We start from the raw sequence: 23,451 nt of genomic DNA, 5'->3' as shown, positions 1-23,451 counted from the left end.
TACCTTCCCAGCTGTTGCAAAGTATTCACCATCAGGAGACCATGCCATCAAATGTACCGATACTGCAGTCCTAAAGAACACAAAAGTTTACACTTGTAAGTAAAGCCTATATTATTCTATAGTGTTATTCTATATGTATTCAGTTGATTAAGTATTACTGTTCATTACTTACATGAAATATATTAGTATTTTATAGTTGTTTCTTTAAGCACACTTTAGCAATAGCAGAAGCATAAAAAGTATTTGCTACAATGAAACAAAATATATAGTATTTTCACAGGTTTACAGAAAACCAGTCCATAAAATAGATTGTTTTAATTACAGCAAGCCTAGGCTAGATCCAATGACATTGCAGAAGTGAAGTTTGTCCCACCTGCTCCTCTACTCCCAATGAAGCCTAGACAAATATGAGGAAGAAACAAAAGTGAAGATATTTTAGATACTTTGCGATACTATTTGTCTGTGACTACAGCTTGGTGGTCAGCTGTCTGAAAGAGGAAAGCAGCCTATACAGTGCTTTGTGGGCACAAAATCTAAAATGGCTTCAAAAAAAGTCAAGAGAAAAACAGGTTCAGATGAAGCTGCTTCCCAAGTCTGCACATATATAGAAATGCCTGATCATGAAGCCCTTCCATAACATGGATCTCAAATAGAACTGGGTAGAAAGGACCCTCTTCCTGAGATTCAGGAATCTTTATCGGTGTAGCATATCTGCCTTCTATTGCTCCTCTGTTCAGTCTCATCCAATATCTCAGCACTGCTTTCAAAGATGAGAAAAATGGGGACAATTTTGATACATTGCCAGTGCTACAGTTTGGGTAAGCCTTTGACTAGGTTGTGTGGTGATAGGTCACTTGAAGAAGTGAGGAATTTTTATTGGGAGTAACTTATAATGTTTGAATTTTATGGTATTTTAAGCTGATTTAAAAGCACATTTTAAAATACGGTTTTGGAGAGAAGATAGGGTTGATGTACGAGGTGGCATTGCAATTCATCTTAAAAATTATCTCACTCACTTGCACTGCCAGACACATTTCCAGTCATTTAGAACTGGGAGAACTTTATCATCTTTTATCTGATTGTCAAGATCATCATCATCTTCTTCTTCTAGAACATCACTAGTTGGAGGGGCCCACAATTGCAAAAAGTCAGTTGATGTCAGCAGCCTGTTACCTGAAAGTGAGTAATATCAGAGCTGTGAAACCAAGACGATGCATGTCTATTGAAAGATTAAGCCTGTCGTCGTATTTTGTTGAGAATTATTTAAAACAGGTTGAAAACTCCACTTTATAAAGTCAATTTGAAATGTGATAGGGTATTCACTCATATTCCACAGCTGGTTTTATATAAACCATTTTGAATTCATAATACCTTTTAAGAAAGAACATCAAGTTTTTTTGGCAACTTCAAATGAAAAATCGTATTTAATAATGAACGTTGCAGATGCTAAATAGCCATTCACATCTCAAATACATACACATGGTTAGATACCTTATAAATGTGTCCAAGTACTTCACTGACTTTAATTGTGATAAATTTCTATTTTAATGATTACTAGTGGTAATTAAGTCAGTTGGCAACTTAACACTGTGATTCCCAAACTAAGACCCTGCATAAGAGACTCAAACACTTGGCACAGCATCTTCACAAATGCTAACTGTAACTTCACATTTTATGCAACACTGCCTGAGAACCGATAGTCTACAATTTCCACATTCGTGCTCTCACTTTATTACAATAAAAAAAAAATTTGGTTCAAGTTCTCCTAACTACAAATGTTAAAACAAATACTTCACAAACTTCACATTACCTTGAGGATCCCATGCCAGGTTGTAAGTCATAGAACTGAGGAAGAACTGTCCAGTTTTAAGCCACTGACACTTTAGTTGCTGTAATTAAAAAACAGTAAAGGATTAATTCTTACATCAATAGCAAAATACCAAAGCATTGGTATTTCTTTCTTTCTCTATGAAACTGCTATTAAGCCTGTTGCAAAAACATTCAGGAGCCAGTGTTAGGTTGCTGAATCTAGTTTTAATAATTTCTTTAATTTTTTAATAAAAATTAAATGCATCACAGAGTGCCCTGCAAACCAGATCTGGAACTGTCACACCTACAAATATATCTACAGATTACTTGAAACTAGTGAGGTCATACATTTATAACAACATAAGGGATGACAGTATAGATGCAACAAAGATGGTGAAACCTGCTTAAGAACATACTTAATGCTTGAGTGCTCATCCATGGCCGTGCTGTTAAAACAAGCCTGGGTACATGTGTACAAGTCATATTTCTGTACCACAGACGTGATGACCTCTTCAAGTTAAAGAAACACCAACTTGTCACCATGTCATACTAGTATGAGACTCAAGAACAAGATGTTGTTGTGAATTTAGGAGTGCAGTCGCCAGTTTGATTCATGCAGTATAAGATTTTACCCATCCAGTTTTATTATAGATGGTGGAAAATGCTTTAGTCTTTTGTGTGCCAATGTAATATAATTATAATAACCAGCAGACAGACTTTTGCCTCTTCTAAGAGCCTAAAACAAATTACAATAATGAAATATATACTTACACAATTTCTTTTATGAGAATTTATACCAAGTGGTTCAAAAATGCAAACAGCATTTCCATATGATGCTGCAATCTGTGAAAAGAAAAAAAAAGTAAGTCAAAATGTAAGGTTAGGAGATAAATGTAACCGCTCCTTAGTATTCCAGAGTAGCCAATTTCCAGTACCTCTTCTATGTGCTATTGCTCAGGAACAGCGAAATTAATACCAATGTCATTAATTGTGTTATAGGTATACTTCCTTAAGGAAGTTGAGAAATACATACTTCTGAACAAGCCCATCTTTAAGATTTTAACTCTTAAGTAGGGAAGACCTCTTCATCAGTGGAATTAACACTGTCAATCAGATCTAATATATTCTTCTAGGGTTACTGCTGTTAATGCATATGGGAAAGCTGATGCCTTCACTACTTCTGCTCACATTCTCTCTACTTCACAGCCAACTAATGAATTAATTGAGCACTGGAACAGGCTGCCCAGAGAGGTTGTGGAGTCTCCTCCTCTGGAGACATTCAAAACCCATCTGGATGCATTCCTGTGTGACCTGCTCTAGGTGGTCCTGCTCTGGCAGCGGGGTTGGACTGGGTGATCTTTCAAGGTCCCTTCCAACCCCTAACATTCTGTGATTCTGTAGTTATTAGTGTCTGGGTCTGTGTGTTGCCAGATTCCATTTTGTACCACTAAATAATAACTATGAGAAACAGGAGGAAATGTAATTCTATTTTGAACAGTTAAATACATTTTGAGGGGAAACAAATGGTACATGGAAAAACTGAAGTACTTGTACCACTGAAACCCTCAATTTCTTTCACCTACTTATTTCACAGAAACCTCCATACATAAAATGGCCTTTATTAGGAATTTATCTGGTCATGTTCTTAATACTCATGAATACTTTTGACTGTCTTTAAAATTCCTTTTTTCTTCCTTAAAAGATTTTTTAAAAGAAAAACTGCTTAAGTTCTCCCCATTCAGTATCTGGTTTCCTCAATACAGAAATGATGTAAAAGTTTCATGACATTTATTATGAAATCTTATTTCCTCTTTGGGGGGGAAGACTGCAATAACACACTCCCAAAGAAAAGAACAGACCCTAAGTTCAGAGTCCTGAATGCAGAACCATGGAGTTCATGGTGATCTTGCAAGGGCCGCCAGTGCAGCTGGAATCTCTCTTCAGTCCTACCAGGACTGCACTGCTGCAGTGCAGGGGCCTCGCCAGCTAAACCTGCCCAACTCCTAACTAGGGCTTTCTCAATACTGCAACCAATTTTTAACTATCTAATTTTAGTAGGCAGTGAGAACTGACAAACAAAATACGCTCAGTGCACTACCATAACTCATACAAAGTAGTTTTTTCTCAGCAATCTAAACTGTCTCTTTAGCATTGTTTAGGGATTAAAATTGAAACCACATAGTCAGTCAAGGGGCCATGCAGTTATGACAACTCATACTGTAGCACTTCTAAACATGCCTGAGCTTTTCTGAAAAATAAATTATTTCTAACTCATTACTTTGCAGGACACACAAACACACATACACACATACATGTGTATATGTATGCAGGAATGATGTATCCATGTCTTCTGTAGCTAGATGAAAGTACACTATAATGGAGACAATAACAATAATTCTACTACCATTCTTGTTCTGATACTGTACTGTAACTAACATATATTTCTGTATTTTGTGAAACCTGTTATTGTAGGTCCCAGAAAGGAATAAAACCCATTGTTACAAGATGCCTCCTGCTTCCCCCTCCCCCAATTACTATTAAATGGAAACAATTCACTAACAGAAGAGGTGTTACTCAGAAAGTTACAGATGAGTAAAAAGTGATCTTTATCATGAAATTAACTCATTAATAGCATTAACGTATTATGTTGCTGTTTAATTATTTCATTTAGAGTATTCATTTTTTTTTTTAAATTCTATACAAATTTATTAAAATTCTTACCCTGCCTTGTCGTTGGGAGCACTCCACACAACTGACCTGTATGTTTCCATGTTTAGCACCGGGAATAATTTGCACACATTCAAAGTCATTTGCCAGAATAACAATGTCACAACCAGAGCCATATGCCTGAAATAATTTTTAAAAGAAATACAATTAAAAATGTATTTGAAAAAACCTAACTGAATACTTATTAGAGGGCTTCTGTTTTTGAGAGTGCTGTGAAAATCTCTGTTGAAACAAGATGTTGCTATGTAGCGGGTTTATTCCTCACCAATTCAGTAGCGTCAGCAGAATAAGCAACAAGAAAAGTAGCAAAGGAGACCTTAAATATTCCAGGATTTAAATCACAGCAAACAGAAACAGTAAAAAGCCCAAATAAACAAAAAACTCCCAACAAACCCCAAACATATTCTAGAACTTAAGCTCTGTTACGTACTTTCACTTTTGTTTGTGGAGTTTTTTCAGCTGGGTTTCCCCCTGCCCCCCCTCCAATTCTTGTTGCCTCTTAGAGAAGGCAGCCAAGAGTTTACTATTCAGGTGCACTTATTATTGAATTTTGCATATAAATTTCTTAAATATGTGTGTCATGCTTCCCCTCCTTTTTTTTTTTTTACAGAATATTAAGTGATTCTTTTGTATAAGATACCAGTTTCTGGGCTTTTCTGAGTTTTAAGAAGTGCACATTACTGTAAGATTGTAAAACAACAAAGATTTGTCTTGGACATTTTATCTTGTGCAATACACACTACAGTCTAAATAATCTGTTTCAGAATAAGTTATAGAACAATGACAGCTTGCAGCACTTTTTGTTGGCAGGATAAATATATATCCGTCTGCCAGCCTTTCACCTGTCCTAGGATGCCAGAATGTTCTAAACAGTTTAATCACTCCAGATGATCTGTTCCACTGAACTCCCACATTCAGGTGCAGAAATCCTTCCCTAGCATCAATCTACCAATAAACCTTTTGAAATTAAACAGTTACAGCTATACCTCTCTTTCCTTAAAGTAAGTTTCAGGCAATTCCAGATGGTACAAAATTACTTTGTCATTTTAACTTGTCCCCTGCTTCTTTCACAATAATTTCCAAATTACTGAGTCATAACCCTCTCCTTTGAGGTCAACCAGTTTAAAGGCTACCTATATTACATTAAGTGTACGAGACGTTGAGAGTATTTCTATAGATTTACAGGATCAGTGCCCATTGATGGGCACAGTAGGATAATTGTGCAACTACTGGACCTAGAACGGACAATTTAGGTCTCATGACCTTTTATGTCTACTTGTGATCCTCCTGGGAAGGAGCAACAAGTGCAAAAGTCTGAAGAAAAAGGCTTAATTTAGTAAAAGTACAGTCACTGCTAAAAACCAGAAAGGAACAGCAATCCAAGCAGCAAAGCAGAAACTCAGGCCTCAGAAATTAACACACCATACAATTGCACACACAAAAAGGAAAACTGCGTACTAAACATAGATTGCCTAAAAGATTTCTGAGGTTATCTCACAAAAATAAAGTGATGCAGCATTGTCTGAGTCCTTCAAGCCCACAACTGTTGTTCTGGGAAGCTCTGAGGAACTGATACTGGAGTTATTCACAGTGTAAGCAGGGGAGGGGGAAAAAACCCATCTGCTGAAAGATTGTTAGAGGGAGATTATCTACAAAACAGTATATCCTAGCTCCTTGATGACTAGGCTATGCAATTATTAGACCCAGTCTGGAAGGAAATAAATTGTTATTAAAATGGAATAGGATTATTTCCAGAAAGTAAGAGAAAGAAAAATGAGGTTCTGAAATAATTTCTGTCATTGAAAGGAAAATCTTTTCGTTTTGTTGTTTTCCTGATTTTTACATTGGAATTTGTTGCAAAACAAACTCCGCCAGCGGTGTGGAATGCTGGACAGGCCAGCAGATGTTCACTAGTGGAAAGGAAGAAGGTAGAGACCAAGATGTGAATGCTGTAGGGAGACAGGAAAAAAAAAGCAGGTCCTCTTGTTCCAATAATTTATTCAGAATTCTGATGTTCCCAAGCAATTGATTCTCCTACTAATTACTTCAAACAGTGAGCAATTAAAAAGGAACTGAAAGAACTCACCTTCTTTTCAACAGTCTGCCTCATAACTACTACTAATACAAACCTACTAAAAGACACGATTTGTTATCTAATACAGTAAAAAAAAGGTACCGATCCACTTCAAACAAGGACTTAAACCTTTCACATAACCTATTTTTCCATAGTCGGTATTGAGAACTTGACTTGCAAATTGAAAACTAAATTAAACATAATTTATCACTAGTTGCAGTCCTGTTAGCAGGAGATACGGACATGTGTCTCAGAAATGACAGCGGGAAAAGACTTCTCAACTTGAATTTTCTTATGCTTACTGTTCTTAAACATGCACATTTGTACGTGTGTGTAATAGTGGATAATGCATGGAACAAAATAATTTATACTTGGGTATGTCTGTTGACTCTGTAAAGAAAAAATAATTTAATGTCTTCCTTTATAAATGTTTTAGTTTCTCTTCTCTCCTGTCCCCTATCTGCACTTCTTATAATAACAATAAAGCAGTATTTTTCTGGCTAATTATACTATTTAGCATATTTTTACAAAGTTAAGTAAAAAGGCAGTTGTGAATTAAAAGAGTGGTTTACAGTAGAAAATATCTTTTTTTCATAAAGAATCAGCAAGATGTAGAGATCTCTTTCCCAAGTGAAATCTTACTACTGTCACTCATATTCTTCCTACTCTCTGCCTGTGTCTGGCACTGCATCAACAAGTGACTCAGCATACCTAAGTGTCCTATGCTGACACATTGCATCTAGTCCATTAGAGGTCTTAGTTGGAACAGACTCCCAACAGCACGCTGTCAGCCTTCAGCTCTAGGTTCTTTGAGCAAGTGCTCTCGGTTCTGGGGTCATTTTCTCAGTGTAGATATTCTCAGACTGTCTTTCATTTCTTCAAAGTATATTATAGTTACCTTAAATCTTAAATTTACTTTAAGAAGTACATTTATTATAACCCCACCTTTGAGAAAAGGTGTCCCCTCATTTTAAAACAAGTGTTCGTTTTCTCACATATATAGTCTCCGAATTTCTCAAAACAGAAGAGGTCAATAGACTCTTTTGTACTGAAAGGTATTTCCATATTTCACATTAAATGTCTAAATACAAGTTTTCCATTTGATTACTTTTAGGAGGCTTTTCTAATATACTGAATATATTAACATGTTTGTACTTGAACAGAACACAGTTCTGTTCAATCCTCTTTTCATTTTGTCCTTTCACTCCTTAAGCTGGTAACACAGTAGAAGCACTCAATGTTGGCAAAGAATAGGGAAGTGTCGTAATATTTAACATCAGTAGCTGCTTCTTAAGGGTTCAGCTGACAACAACATCTTCATGGAGATTGTTCACACCACCACAGGTCTCTCCTGCCAGAGCAACAGCGGCCACAATATTTGTGGCATCAGGCTAACAATCTGCATAGCCTGATAAAAGGAGTGGAAGATTGGTAAGCCATACAAAAAGGAAAGATGGAAAATAAGAAGCTGAAATACTGTAATGCTGAGAGCAGCCCAGAGGTCTTAGATAAACAGAATCATAAACAGTCACTGAATGAAACAAGTGCAGTAAAAACCACCCACATGGAGTATCTGCCAACCTCCATTTCTAATGTCACTGATAACTTCAAAGAGAAAATTAAATGGAGTTGCAAAACCACCAGAATGCAAGGATGACTTGCAGGATCCACAAGCAGCTAATAAGCTGTAGTTTGCCAATGTCTGCTCTGTCAAGATCTGGGGCCACAATGACAAAGCTCTAACTGAATGGAGGAGTACCAGACAGAAGTAGGACATTGGTCCTACTGTAAGAGTTTATGCTAAGTCCTCAATTTTCAGATAATACAAAAGGAGCACGTGCATCTCTCAGCTGTGCATGTTTTCTCGTTTGGTTCTCTTAATTTTGGTATTGAACACTGGAGCTAACAGACAGGGAAACAACTATTCCTTCACATTCTCATCTTGTTTTTTCTTTACATCATAGAATGGTTTAGGTTGGAAGGGACCTTGAAGATCATCTAGTCCAACCCCCCTGAAATATAAATATTTTTCTCTGTATAAAGAATAATTCTTTTCTTTCTATAACCCGCAACTCTGTACAACTGTGGCCTTAGTGAAATAGACCAGAAGTCCTCAAGCTACAGTGCATACTTTTAGGGGTACAGAGGCCTTTCAAGATGGTAAATGATGTGGAAGAAACAGAATCAGCCCTGATATTAAATCAGTGGTATTAAAAAAAAAAAGTTCATAAACATCTAAAATTACATAAATTATTTGAAATCTGTATTAAAGGCTGAATTTGCCTTATAGTACTCCTCCAGTATAACAACACTTATCCTTAGGTTTCTGGCTATGGATAGCAAACATATAAGATCCAGAAATTCCTCCACCTTCCTATTAGCGACAAAGACACCTGAATTCTGAAACATTTCCAAACTCTCATCAATGGACACATTTACACTTCCCCCCTGCCCTGGCTAAGTCCTAGTAGAATTACATATGCTTAATGCAAACTAGCAAAAACTAATGGAAAAAAAGCCCAACCCGCTACTAGCCTGTGGCCTGTAGTTTAATATGTTAAGAGTATTACTAGCCTGTAGTTTAGTACTCTAATGCTTAGATTCCATATTTTGTGCATTTAGTGATACCTGTGTCATAGTTAACCCAAGCCAGCAACTAAGCACCACACAGCTGCTCACTCACCTCTCCCCCCTCCCCAGGGATGGGGAGGAGAATCAGGAAAAAAAAAAGTTAAACTCATGGGTTGAGATAAGAACAGTTTAATAACTAAAATGAAATAAAATATAATAATAATAAAAGTAATGAAAAGGAAGATAACAAAAAGAGGTGGAAATAAAACCCAAGAAAAGCCAGGTGATGCACAATGGAATTGCTCGCCACTGCTGACGGAGGCTCGAGCAGCGACCTGCCCCCCCAGCCAGCTCCCCCCAGTTTGTACATGAACATGATGTTCCATGGTGTGGAATATCCCTTTGGCTAGTTCAGGTCAGCTGTCCTGGCCATGCCCTCTCCCACCTTCTCATGCACCTGCTTGCTGGCAGAGCATGGAAACTGAAAAGTCCTTACCTTAGGACAAGCGCTACTTAGCAACAACTAAAACATCAGTGTGTTATCAACATTATTCCCACACTAAATCCAAGCCACAGCACTGTACCAGCTACTAGGAAAAAAATTAACTCTATCCCAGCTGGAACCAGGACAACCTCTTACAAGAAGTAAATATTCATTATCTTCTGTTTGTGGGACACTAGCCAGAGCTTAGAATTTTCATACTTACAGAATCTAGCCTTTAGGTAATTGACATAACTATGGATCTTTTTTTTTTTTTAAAAACCTAGACTGACCTTAGAAACAGCTACATTCTGTTCAGAGTTTCAGGGGGAAAAAACAACCCTAAGCTTGGACAAAGGGCAGAACTCATATAAAGAGAATCAGAACAGCTCCTCATCTTTACTTGAAACTACCTTACTCCACATCACAAAGTCAGGTTGGCAACATACATCTCACTCAGAGTTAGGGTCAGTGACTGAAATTGGCTCAACACAAAAGGACTGCTTAACAACAAAAGCTAAGTGAAATCCACCATGGTTTGAAAAATGCAGTTTACTACCTTTAAAAACGTATTACCTGCCAGTTAGACTATGAGGTTCAAGTAACATACCCTTCTGCCTAGGCAGGGTGTGTGCTGTAAGACCCTTCTGTGTAAACCTCAACTCTGACCTTCTGTATACTCATTTGTGAAACACTGTTAACAGTATTTGCTAAAATGAGAACATGAAGCAACAGCAAGTTGAATAGTGCACAGACTTATTACCAGAAATGACAAACCCAGAACTTCTGTCATTTAGTACTTAAACCCTTTGCTTACACAGTGTCCTTTTTGGAGATGAAACAAAGGGAGGCTGAACAGACTGCCTAGTAGACAACAGCAATTTATGAAGATATTTTGCTTCTAATCACTCTTCAAACAGTTTTTCCTGTGTACCAGCCACTCTACTAGACTGAGCGCAATACAGCTACAACATCCACAAGCCAATTTGTTAACTAAATATCTCTGTGCTTTATCCCTTATTTGGGAAATGCTAGATACATCAGGATTGCTGCAGGCAGATGTGGGAGCAATACGCAGGAAAACACTGTGCTCTGCATTTCAGATAAAGGGCTGACAAGACCTTTGTAGCCAACCTACAGCAACTGTCTATTTCTTTGGATTTGTTTTGCTTCATGGAGTCACTAGCACTTGTTTTTTAGCAGGTAAAGAAAAAACAATGGCAAAACTATTCCTTTTCCTTTCTTTTCTCAGAATAACTACATGACTTTCACCAAAGCTTTAGAAGAGTTGAGGCAGAGCATGTTATCGTCTTAGCTCTACCTACACTGACTTGGAAATTAAAAGCTTACCTTTATCCCCAGCAAGGAGTCATGTAAATAAGCCAAGAGCAAACCATAGAGGAAAGGAAGGTTGAGGAACCTGAGAACTGCAGTGCCTCTAATCAGGTCAGAAGAAAATGTGTTTCTTCTCTCAGAATCCTAAGATTGCTGGAGATAGGCATGTAAAGCAAGTTCATCTTAAGAGGACATTTCTCCTCCTCAAAAAAAAAAGGAAATAGCTCCAAAACTGTTAACTAGTTAATACATATATACATGTGCCCGAGCCGTTGCTCTACTGTTGAGTGGAGTAACTTTATCACAAGTGATTCATTTCTGCAGACAAAACAAAGCCATATTTTCAAGTCCCTATGACGAATCAGTTGTAGCAATTTTGAACTAGTTCTTACACATTTTAAACAAATGCCCTAACATCAACCAACACATAAGCAGGTGTATGCACACACAGTGGCTCCTCTGCCACAGCCTAATTTCACGTGGATTCATATCATACAGCACATACTCTGTAGGTCTCCCTTAACCTCTTGCCTTTTACTGCTCTGCTTTGGCTGTGTTCTACAGGCTGATGGGTGTTGGGTCTTCAGAGCATGTCTACAGAGTCAGGCTCTGACACCAATACAGACGGTCTCTTGCCTCAGGATCTACTTAATGGTTTGGGGGGACAAAGCTATGTCATATGGCGTTACTGGTGTTGATCAAAAGAATTTCATGTTGGGTACTAACAGAAGTGACAGCTGCAGTGCGTGGTAGACTACTATGCTACTGAGAATCACACAGGTGACTAATTTGCTGAGAATCTCAATATAAGACCCTGAACTGTTTGCAGATGTTTTTAACCATAGAGTTTATTAGAGGATCAAGGTCTAGAACAGCAGGAAAGAATACAAATACAGAGAGAGGAGAGAAAAGGAACAAGAAAGTTACAGCTGTGGAAGTCTAGAAGATGCATTTATTAGAACATACTTAGCCCTTTAGTTCCTTCTTTACTGTGTTATAAAAAAATGGATGCAGCAGCCAGAGAAGACAGTGAGGTCTGTTATATGCACTTCCATAATTAACACACTACTAAGTGGTTCTGCATTTTTCTGTAAGATGTGACTTTTGTTCTTGGAAAATTCTTGTATAGGCCATAATATATATTATTACTCATTTTTGATGCTATCAAAACTATTACGAGAATCAGCATAAAGTTGTCTTTCATAATACCAGTTGATTGACTTCAAATTGTCACGATAAAAGGAAACACATTAGAATATGAATATGAGCAAATGACTTCTTATATAAATATCAAAAGTAACAGAGGTCCCTTTAATAGCAGTATGGCTGCATAGCAGCAGAACAAGGAAAATAAAGACAGACATGGCACCTTTTCCTTCTTAGACTTTCAAGCATTCACTACTGAAATTTGACATCTGTAATAATCTAAAGTAAGCTTTAAATGTTTGACAAGTCTGCTGACAGTTATCATGGACTAAAAATGATACTCTGTATCATTTAGCTTGGAATTGGTTTGTGCCTGGGATATAATCTTGTCAATATTAATATGAAGTCTAATATGACAATTTATTCCCAAATAATAACATACTGATTATATGATGGTATACAAAACACAGCAGAAGCTGATCACTCATTAAAAGCAGAGAAGCATATAATAAGCTAAAAAAATGGAAATTGACATTAGATTAGACAAAAATAGACTGTGGAAGATAAAAGGATCTTATTATATAAACTACTGGACTTTGAAATTTACTTAGCGTACCTCTTTCCATTTCTTTTCTCTTCCAGTTTAAGAGGAGCGTTTGACAAATTTGTGTTTTATTAACTACAGTAACTGAAGCCAAACGCTCATCAATACTGGACAGGCTTCTTAAGAAGCCTAGTGCAACAGACTGTATTTTCTCTTTGCAGGAGGACCATACACATACACATACACACACACACACAAAAGGCAGCGAGCAAAATTTGGGGACGCAGAACTTGGGGGGCTTCCCTGGCTCCCTGCTGGAATTCAGAGGATCCACGGAGCACTCGCCAGAGGTGACGGGTGCATCCGCGGATCCCGGCCTCCATCTGCAGCTGCACCGCGGAGAGAGCGAGCAGCGAGACCCCTCCCGGAGGGCGCAGAAAACGGCGACGCTCCGCGGCGGGGTCACGGCTGTCTTCTCCCGAGCCGTGCCGTCCGGGAGCACCCCGATGCCCAAGAGGAGCGCTCCCACCCCACCCCACCTATGAACATGACGGCTTCCACCTACTCGCCTTCACCGCCCTGCCCCGAGGCCCCCGCTCGTAACCCCCACTGTAACTACCCCGGTACTAAGGCCCGCAAGCCCCCCTGCCCGTACCCCCCGCCCCGGCAGGTTAATCCGCTCCAACGCCTCCCACCGCTCTCCTCGGGCCTACAAAACAGCCTCCCCTTCCCCCACTCCCGCCCGCCTCAGCCCGGGCGCCCCCGCCTCTCCCCTCGCAGCGCCACCATTACCGTGAAGGGGATGTCCTCAACGCTGCCCACCGAATAGCAGTTGTCCCCGGGGTTGACGGCGCCGGTGAGCACCTGGTGGAGATGCATCGCGGCTCCCTCCACCCCCGCCGCTCTCCCGGGGACGGCGGCGCCGCGGCCGCCACCTCCGCCGGCACCGAGCGGACGGGACCCGGATGGCTCCGCGCTCCCGCCCGCCGCGCGGGCCGAGGCCCTGCTCGCCGCCGCCGCCGCCGCCGCGAGCGAGCGCGCGCCAGGGAGGGGGAGAGGCGGCGCACGCGCCGGGCAGCGCCAGAATCAGGTGAGGCGCGCGCAGGCACCGCCCCTGCGCGAGCAGCAGCCGTTGGGGAGGGCCGCGGTGCGCGCGCCCGGGAGGCTGCTAAAGCGGGGGGCGCGGGGGGAGGCGGCCCAGGCTGTCAGCGCGAGGCCCGCCGCGAGGGGGCCGGGCCGGGCCGGGCCGGCAGCTCCCCGCGCCGGGCAGCCTGAGGCGGGGGGGAGGAGGCGAGCGCGGGGGTCCGGAGAGAGCGGGGAGGGACGGCCGAGGAGCGGGGGATGCGGCGCTCGCGGCTGGCGCCCCGAGGTGAGCCGGTGCCGGGGCGCCTGGCGGGAGGGAGGGAGGGAGGGAGGGCAGCGGAGTTGGGGAGGGCGGTGTTTGCCGCCGCCGCCGCCCCCTGGCCGTGAGGCGGGCTGGGGAGGCGTGTCCCCTGAATGAGGAGCGGCGGGCGTGCCGGCGGGGCAGTGCCGCGTGCCGTCGGAGCTGCGGCTGGGCAGCGCCTCGCCGGCGGGCGGTGCGGCGGGCTGCGGGGTGGGGGGGGTCCGCAGCTGGCCAGGCGCTCTGCGCCGCGGGTGTGGGCTCTGCGCTGCCGGCCTCGCCCTGCGGCCTTCTGTGAGTTGTATACAGCGCTCCTGAGGGTGGTTTGGTGCCGGCTTTTTTTTTTTTTTTTTGGTTAAGGATCCTCACGTTTGGTCATATCTCGAAGGGCTTATGAAGCTCTTGGGAATCCGCGAGCGTCCCTCCAGCTACCGGTGACACTGCCTACAGCGGGTATACGGAGCCTATACGGCCAGTGCGCTGGCTGTGCAGTGCGTATTTGATCCTTCATGGGTCATACTTGGTTATTGATTCAAGAATGGGGCGACGTTACAAGTCAGAACTGCTTTGTGTTGGTGGGAAAGAGGTGATGTTTCAGGGTCGTTGTAAATATCTGTTTACAGGAGGTTGGTGAGAAAATTGCTAGTACTTGATAATCAAAGGACCACCGTGTTTGATTAAGGTGTTTGGTTGCATTTTATGCACATTATGTCACAGAAAACATGGTGAGTCTTTTGTAATAACTGCCAAACGCTGGTGAAGTCAAAAGACTTCAGATGTGCCTTTCCTTTTCTTTCTCAGAGGTGTGAAGAAGGCTGGATCCTAAAAATTGTTTAGAAGGGATTCTAAACTCTGAAGGGGGAAAAACAGTCTTTATGCAGTGTGTCATGATACAAGGAAAACTGGCTGTTTTCTTGCACTAGCTCAATATGGTAGTCTTGCATTTGTGCCACTGGTGCTAATGATTGACGCTGCAAAGCTCAATCTCCTTTAAAGTTTGTGGCAGTTTTGCCTGAGTCAGGATTGCAAGATTCATCTTGCCTTATACTGCTTCTTGAAGGTGTACATCTCTTATTGAATAACTGAGTTTCCTCAGAACTTAGAGGTAAATGAAGATATAATCAAGTTACCGTGGAATGGAAAAACATTGTTATTGTAACACAAGGTTTTATCTACTCCCACTCTTGTTGAAGGCAACATCTTCTTAAAGGGAACAGTATCTCTAGCTGGGGTAAAATGGGGAAAAAACCCACTGATCTCCAGTTGACCTGGTTACACATGAAACCACTATGTAACCGTAGGCTTCCACTGATACCATTCCCGAACTTCTCTGATTGAAGGCTCTTCCATATAAAATGCATGCTAGCTTACAGCTGATTTTTTTTTATTTATTTATTTTGGATATTTATTTATTTTACTTATTTATTTTGGATAAGACTTTTTTTTCAAATGCATGCAACAGGACTTAGAGGCGAAAGGAGTGTGGTGGGTCCAACTAGTGCCTGAAAAGACAGCTGGCTTTCGAACCGTCACAGGCAGTCATAATATCAAGTAGGATGATAGGAGAACAGCGTGATCTAAAGGAAAGCATTTTCCTTTCTTAGGTGTAGTAAAGCTATCTGGTTTTGATGGCAAAAAGTCTTAAGTGAAGGCAGAGTACCTGCAGGATCAGTTCAATCTTTCTAGGTAAGACATGATGAAGGGAGAGTTTTGGTTTTCAGGCCAGTCTTCTGTTAGCTAATCAGAGCAATGCTGCCAGTAACTCTTGGGCACACCAACTGTGAGAAAGACTTCCATCCTACTGCTTGGGTTGGTGAGAAGCTTTTCACAATGTTTGAATTGTGTGGTACTCTAATGCCACTGAAACTTGGCTATGCGATGGAGACTGAGTGTTATCCTGAAGCAGGTAAAATTCCTCTTTAAAGTAAAAATAATGCCAAATTATGGGCTTAATACTAAAATACTCTGTGGCTGTGGCACAGAGCTTTGAGCAAGGATCATTCTGCAAGGATCTGCAGATAAGGCCTTCACATTCTTTCTGAAAACAAGTATTTTCACCTGAGTTTTGCTGACAGATTGTTTTCTTTGCCTTAATATCTCTCACTCTCTCTCATACATATTAAAAAAAAAATCTGAGGGGCCTTCATTCTCTTAATTTTTCCTTTCATTCCAGATTATCTTATTACTTTTTCTTAGCTTTCAAAAGAAAGGAAAGCATCTTCAGTAACTGCTGGAGTCTCGTTTGTCCAGGAATTCCTTGCTTTGGCTTGAAATTAATTGGAGTTGTGGGAGGGGAAGTTCTATTACCTTAGGAGAGTGGCTGCTGTGTAGAACCAAATGGTCCATTTAATTTATGCTAATAAGTTGCAGATAGAGTTTGAAGAATGTGTTAGGAATGCTGAGGGCACTGTGCTGTTGGCTTGGTCTAGCAGGATGGATTAGATGACCTCTCAAGACCTTGTCTGCACCATCTATGAGTACTGTTTTGCCTTCTGCTGTACTGGTTTGCCTTCTGCTTCCCCAACTAGAGGGAAAAGTAAAAACTAATAAATCTATAGGTATTCAAATGTTGAGACTTTCATCTTTTCTGCTGCTTCCAAAAAGAGAGGAAGGCAAAGGAAAGAGATCTGAATTTAGAAAACAGACACTGAACTACATAGGTGCTATGTAGAGAAAATTTGGTTCCGTTTGCTGCAGGAAGAAATATTTTCACTTGGCAAAAGAAGGTGGTCTTGTACAAAATAATCAGAAGGACACACCATGTTTTGATACAGAAAGCATGGTTATATATTTAAAAATCCAACTTTTTTTCTGGTTTGCTTAGGGATAAAAGATCGAAGAATTTTTTTGCTTTTGGCAAAAGGTGGAATATTTTACAGGAAGGGAGAAAACTCAAAAAGACTTTACTGTGAAATCTGCATAGGGAAGAAATCCTAAAGCACACACAAAAGGAATGTGCTGCCCACAGCCTAGGGAAGGAAAGCAGGACTCATAAGAGGCATTATGCAAGATAAATACCTATGCTGGACTGCCTGTTCTTTCAAAGGTGAAAGGCTGCACTCCAGCCTCGGTTTCTTGAAACCTGAAGAACACATCCTGTTTTGACCACTGTTGGTTTTCTGTGCTTCTGAAGGCCTTCATCTTTCTGCAAGAAATGGAGAGCTCCTGAGCACGATGCTTTTATGATTCTGTGAGTATTTTGTCCATGATCCATCATGATTGTCTCAAATCTTCACTGTATTCTTGAATAAATTGTATCTTTCCGTGAAGAAAAGCTATCTGCCTGTTTTTCTCTAGAACACAAATTCAGCTGTTAACTTAGCTTGGAGAAAATAATGTTCTCTGCTATTAAGTTCTGCACTGTAATGTGGGGGGTTTTCCTCTATCTTTGTTATTACTGATAGAACAAGATTGCCCCCATAATAATCTTAAATTGTAAACTGTTGTTCATCATGTATTTCTGTTAAAGACCTTGGAGGCATTCATCTGTGAAGGATGGTCACTTCTGTGCTCCCGAAAAGACCTTGCTACAGCACAATTCTTGCTTGGCTATTTTTAAAAGATCATGTTCATGAAAACTGACAGTTTTGCTTCCCTAGTAGCACTAAAAAATGCAGCAAAAATGACACTTTTCAATAATTCTTTTAAGCCATAATCAGGTACTTGTGGAGGAAAGAACTAGTAATTAAAAATTCTAATCCATTGAATGGTGGAGTAAGGAAAAGGACAGATAGTGATGACTTTCTCTGTGGCTAAGAAGGTGGCTATGTCTAGGAACGCTGGCTCTTAATTCTTTTCAGAAGCGTCAGTGCTTTTGTTTTCTTGCTGCTCTGCCTAATCATGATGTCAGTTCCAGACAGTGTTTTTGGGAGTGGGATAGGATTTTTCTAAATGATTGAATTGTTTGGTGATTGCTCAGTTGTAAGTACTTAGATGCTGAGAAAGAGGAGTAATTTATGTTTATTCTGTCTCTTAGTAGTGATATGTGGCATGAGACGGGACTTTAATGACATAGCTTTAAGTACTAACTAGTTTCATTGGCTGAATTTATTCTGTGTGCTCCCTGCTAAATGCTTATGCTATACAGAAATTTAGTGAAACTTACAGTGAACAAAAGTGTTTAAATAATTTTCTGAGTGTCTGGATCCTAATATTCGATAGGAGGCACTGCTGTCTTAATTAAATATTTTTCTTCAGATGGAAGAATTACTACTCTTGCAGTTGTGATCATCTGTGTATCTTGGCTTTCTATATGTCTTTCAAGCATCTGGAAAATAGAATCCTTCCAGTGAAGTCACAAATGACCATGTGCAATTAATTTTAAGTGCATGTTCTTTATCTTCCACTCTAAATTTTGTAGAATGACGAATTATTTTATTGTCAGTTGCACACAAATAACTTTCCTGACATATGAAGGAGCATTCTGTATCAGACTGAGTGTTCTGATGGCACTAGGTATATATGAAAGATCTTCTGGGAACTTCTGCTGGTCATCTCTTATTGAGGAAAAAACCCAAACCAAGTCTCATGCACACTGAGTCATATCGTGCTGCAGCAAAGATTTCAGTTCTGCATTTCTCAAAGACAGACATTTCTGTCCTTAAGGAGATAATGAAAGGTGTCACATGGGATTATTTATAGCACAGACACACATCCAGGATTTGAAGGACACCAGAAGAAGGCTCCTGTTGTGAACTTCTGATGACAGTTCAGTCATGGACCATATCTTCAACATCAACAGTTTTATAAGAACCACAGGATCAATTCTGCAGTGAAGGCTGAGGAAGACTTGAATTAAAAGCCCTTCTGGGGAACTTAAGACAAAATGTTTTGGACTGACATTTGAAAACCTTGACATCAGTTTAGGTTTGTGTTGGTTTCTTAGTAGCTCCTGTACTGTGTATTTCTTCAACTTCGAGGTGCCTTGTCACTAATGCAGCCTAACTTTATAAGATAGCTATTATTCTTCTAATAAGAAAAAGAATCTGTAAGGGAATATTTTTTTTTCTTCTTATTTTAATTTTGCTTTCCATATGGTACTCTTCTTGAATTTTACTGGCACATATGTAGACTATTTTTAAACCAACATGTGCATCTGCATGATACATGCTGTGTAATTTTGCCTAACTTATTTTGTACAGGTACCTGAATGTGTTCTGAACCAACTGGTATTCTTAACACTCACTGGCTTTTGGTAAGACCTTAGCTGCCTTAAGCCTATTGTAAAGTTTCCTATTCTTCAAAAGGCTGTAGTATGGGTTTTTAAGTTGTAAGTGAAACCAACCAAGCTTGTAACATTACTGCTGTCACCTGTTCTTTCTTTGAACAGCAGATGCAAATAAAGTATGCATTTATGTGTTTAGCTGTTGAAACTCACTATGAACCTCTTATTTTCTTCCGTTTGCAATATTAAAAACCAATAAACACTGTCTTTCAATCTAAAGGTGTATTTGCATTGCGTGAGGAAGAAGAGTGGAAACAGCATCCACACTGTTTAATTTTTGTTCTTTATACATTCAGCAGAGTCTCTGAAGAGCATGTATGAGCAACAGCTTGTGTGGGGTACCTACCTAGGTCTTTCAAGCTGCCCTCTGGAACTTCTTACTAGTTTCTTAACTATACAGGGAATACATTATGAAAAGAGGTGTGTAAAATAAGACTGTGAATTTGCCCCTTGTGCAACATGTCACAGCTCAGTGAAACTGAATTACTGTGTGCCAATTGCTGGGATTTAATTTGACGCGGTAACTGTTTGAGGATCTAATCGTTAACTCTTAAGTACTCATCTCTGTAGCATAAACTCTGTGACCTTGCAGACACTCCAGCTGAACTGTTGCTAATTAACCCAATGGCATTTTCTTGTGTGGAGAACAACAGTGCAATGTGCCTATATGGGCTGTGGCTTAGGCAGTGCCAATGTGTTTACTGTGGGTAATTTTGGGACCGCAAGTATTTAATTTGCTTTATGCATTTCCAGTGAGCCTGTCAGGACAGATATGAATCATCTAAAGTAAAATAGTTATCAATATTCCTTCTTACTAATGTAACTCTGAGGCATCTCTCACCAACTCTGCTTAGTGATAAAATTTATTTTTAAAACTTGAGGGAGGTTCTCGTGTCTAATTGATGTTTAAAAAGCTGGGGATATAGAACAAAGCACGTATTTAGTAATAACTGGGACTGTAGGAGAGTCTGATATCCTCGCCCCCATATCAATCAGAGTAAAACATTGAAAATCCAAAATCTCCTGGGAAATGGAAAAAAAAAGTTTAAAAATTACTTTTAAGGTGTTTTTTTTTTTTTTTTTAAATGCCTCCGCTTTGGCTGTCTTGCAGCCCTAAGAAGCAAAGAACTGATATGCCTTTCCATCTGAAAACTAAATTAATTGGAATTGGTTCCACTGAATGTAACTCAGCTGTGTTTTATCCATTCTAAAACAGTCTTAGTGAAGTAAACTTTAGGGGTTAGTGAGCAACGGTAACACCAATGAACAGTCTTTCAGTGAGTTAGATCTGAGTAACTGGCATTTTCTTAATGAAAGAAATGTCAAATTGTAATTTCTAGATTTAAAAAAAAAAAACAAAACAACAACAAACATTTTAGAGGCATAGAGTGTTCTTTGTCAATTGTGAATTGCCTGATTAGGAAAGGGACTGACTTCTATTTGTTTGACTCGCTGACTTCTGATGAGTGGGACTTCTGGATGCTACTTCTCTAAGTGCTAGTAGCTGAAGTGGCAAGTGGGCGGTTTGCTCAGAGCACTTAGACTCAGGAAAATAGCCTGGGATTTTACTTTTCTTTTGCTCTTCTGACAGCAAATGTGTAAGATATGTAAAGTATGTCCTGAGGAGCTTGCAATTGTGTGGTTGGGTTTTTTTTTTTTGTGGTTTTGTTTGTGGGGTTTTTTTGTTGTTTTTGTTTGTTTTTCCCCAAAGTACTAAAAAGCCCTACAACTGAGAGCTCCAGATACCCTTTCTCACTGAACCCATTTAGTCATAGGGTATTTTGTCTAGAACTGTTGCTATCCTAATTTCTTTTTCAGGAAGGCAGAGGTTTGTCAGGTTTTCTTGAAGGAGTTAGTGAGCTGTATCTGCCATGGAGTTCACTGAACTCCAGCGGAGGCTTCTTGGTTTAACATCTGCTCATAATCTGTGTCCACAGAAGAGCCTTTGAAAGTTTCTTGCAGTAATACATACAGAGCATTAATATTTAAGTTGTATGCACTATATATTTGTAAATTACATTCTAGGAGTGGCATCTAAGGGGCATATCTCAAGAGCAAAGTGCTATCTATGTATTCAGTTGCTAAAATAAATCGTGTCTCATGTAAGGGTTCTCAAAGGCAGCAGTAAATTTAAGGATGACACCTGATCTATAAAGCTCCATGGACTTCATTGTTTTGAAGTGGCAACTGACTTGTTTTGTGGGATTTGTATTACTTATAATAAATCATAAAAAGCAAGTTACTGTTGACAATAAACTATATTTCCCAGAAGGTTATATATGGAACAACTCAGTTCTTTGTACCTCCTCTCCAAAAATGTGAGAGGTCTGTACAGGTTTCTAACTGTGGAGATTCTCAATGCAGAGACAGTTAAGGATTGTTGATTCCGATGTCACCATGTTGATAAGGAACACCTGGATTTTACTCTAGTCTTCAAACTGATCTGCAGAATGTTGCAGTACCTGCTAAAGTGAAATTTGCCTGACTTGTTTTACGTAGCACTGAGAATCTCTAGGAGTATTTTGGGCTGTGAACTGTGTGTTCTGATCTTGCAGACAGTTCTGAGATTGTAATAAAGATGTAAGCTTATGAAAAACATCTCTGTTCCTATAACTGCAAACAGGATATGAGAAATGAACTGAATGCTAGCCATGATTAATTATGCCATGCAGTGAATTCACTGACAGTGCACTCTGGCTATCCAGTCATACACCTTAAATTAGGTCATGATAAAGTGTGAAATTTGGCCTAAATAAACAAATAGGTTTTGCCAGTGACATGTTTGGTGGGAAGAGTGTTTCAGGTTTTCTTTAATTTGTGTATATTTCTGTGAGGTTTTACTGTGCTTTCTTAGCTTGTGTCCCACCCCTACACTGGTTTCTACTTTCCTGTAATCATCCCCCCCCCCCCATCTCCCTGAATTCTTGAATTCCATAACTCTGTTTAATCAAAGGCTGAAGTCCATTGTAGATATTATGGGAATTCTCAATAGGGTAGAGAAGAGAGACTTTAATTAGGCCCCCACTGATGGAAAAGCTGCAGTGAGAGGCTGACAGTTCTGTCTTGCTTGGCACAGGAGGAAAGTGGATGTCGGTACCTTTCGCTTAGAGGAAGGAAGTGATAGTGTTAAAGAGAAGATTGATGCCCCAAGGGACATGGCAGGGTAGTATGAAGGGGACTGAGGAGTTGGCAGCCCATGGGCAGGCTTGTTTGATCCACTGCTCATGTAGCAACTTAGCTCACAGAAAAGGGATCTTCTAGTGTTACCAGCCAAGTGCATGTGGCAGCTGGTTTCTTGACCTCTCTCAACTTTGGTTTCTTTTGGCTAAAGTAGAATGGGTGAATTGGGGTTGTCTGCTTTTGCTTGAAAAAGAGGGAGGTGTTAATTTTGTAGTCGCTGGAGTGATGAAAAAACCTTGGCTGTTCGTTGTGTACAATATGAGGATAAGCTAGTATTGAGCACTCATGTTACCTTTGAGTTGAGTGGTGTGTGCTGAACACCTCTGACGGGTCAGGAATGTATACGTGTGTTCTGAGGGTGTGCACAGGACTAAATGAGTTAAGTGGTGGTGATATTTGCCAGCAGCGTGATATGGAAATGCTGCCCACTGCATCACACATATCTGCTACCATCTGTTCACAAAGGTTTGCTGCATTGAGAGGAGCAGAGAATTGTATAATTTCCCTTATGTTAAAGCTTGTGGAAGAACTTGCTTTTGTTTTTTTCTCTGGATATTTATTATCTCTAAATTCAGGTCAATTCAAAGTCTCGTTACTCTTAATATTTTGAAATTTCCATGGATGTTTATAAATTTAAGTAAAGGAGTGTTAGTTACATAAATAACATTTTCTTATCTGATCAACATTGATTTTTTTTTTGTTGTTTGCTTGTTTGCTTTGTTATTCCAGCAAATATATAAACCTAGTAATTAAGGTAGCAGGACAAGCAGTCTGTTATGTAGATCATATGGTATTTTTTTTATGTCTTACTGATAATGTACCCAAAAGGGATTATTTCACAATGATCTTGTAGTCATAGTTATCAGACAGTCGATATTTTGATTTTTAGAGTTGAGCAGATCTAATAGAATAAACATGATCGCTGCCACATTTGTTACTGAGGGGTGTTTGTTATTGTTCTTGGCCAAATAATCTATTT

General features: G+C 40.0%; 1 protein-coding gene across 7 annotated transcripts in view; it reads right to left on the bottom strand.

Moving 5' to 3' along the window:
- DMXL2 (Dmx like 2) overlaps positions 1-13,566 on the bottom strand; it is a 54,956-nt gene extending 41,390 nt beyond the window's left edge. For all 7 annotated transcript variants that reach the window (XM_086471896.1, XM_086471898.1, XM_086471900.1 and 4 more), the window contains exons 1-6: positions 13,480-13,566; positions 4,531-4,656; positions 2,581-2,652; positions 1,811-1,889; positions 1,017-1,173; positions 4-70 (exon numbers count right to left, since the gene is read on the bottom strand). In XM_086471896.1, coding sequence (XP_086328022.1) covers positions 4-70; positions 1,017-1,173; positions 1,811-1,889; positions 2,581-2,652; positions 4,531-4,656; positions 13,480-13,566 — 588 coding nt within the window. The remainder of the gene's footprint in view (positions 1-3; positions 71-1,016; positions 1,174-1,810; positions 1,890-2,580; positions 2,653-4,530; positions 4,657-13,479) is intronic.
- Between the last annotated feature and the right edge of the window lie 9,885 nt (positions 13,567-23,451).

Source organism: Leptosomus discolor, chromosome 11, assembly GCF_034619465.1.
Source record: "Leptosomus discolor isolate bLepDis1 chromosome 11, bLepDis1.hap2, whole genome shotgun sequence".
NCBI lineage: Eukaryota > Metazoa > Chordata > Aves > Leptosomiformes > Leptosomidae > Leptosomus > Leptosomus discolor.
This window is presented reverse-complemented; position numbering and strand designations above follow the sequence as displayed.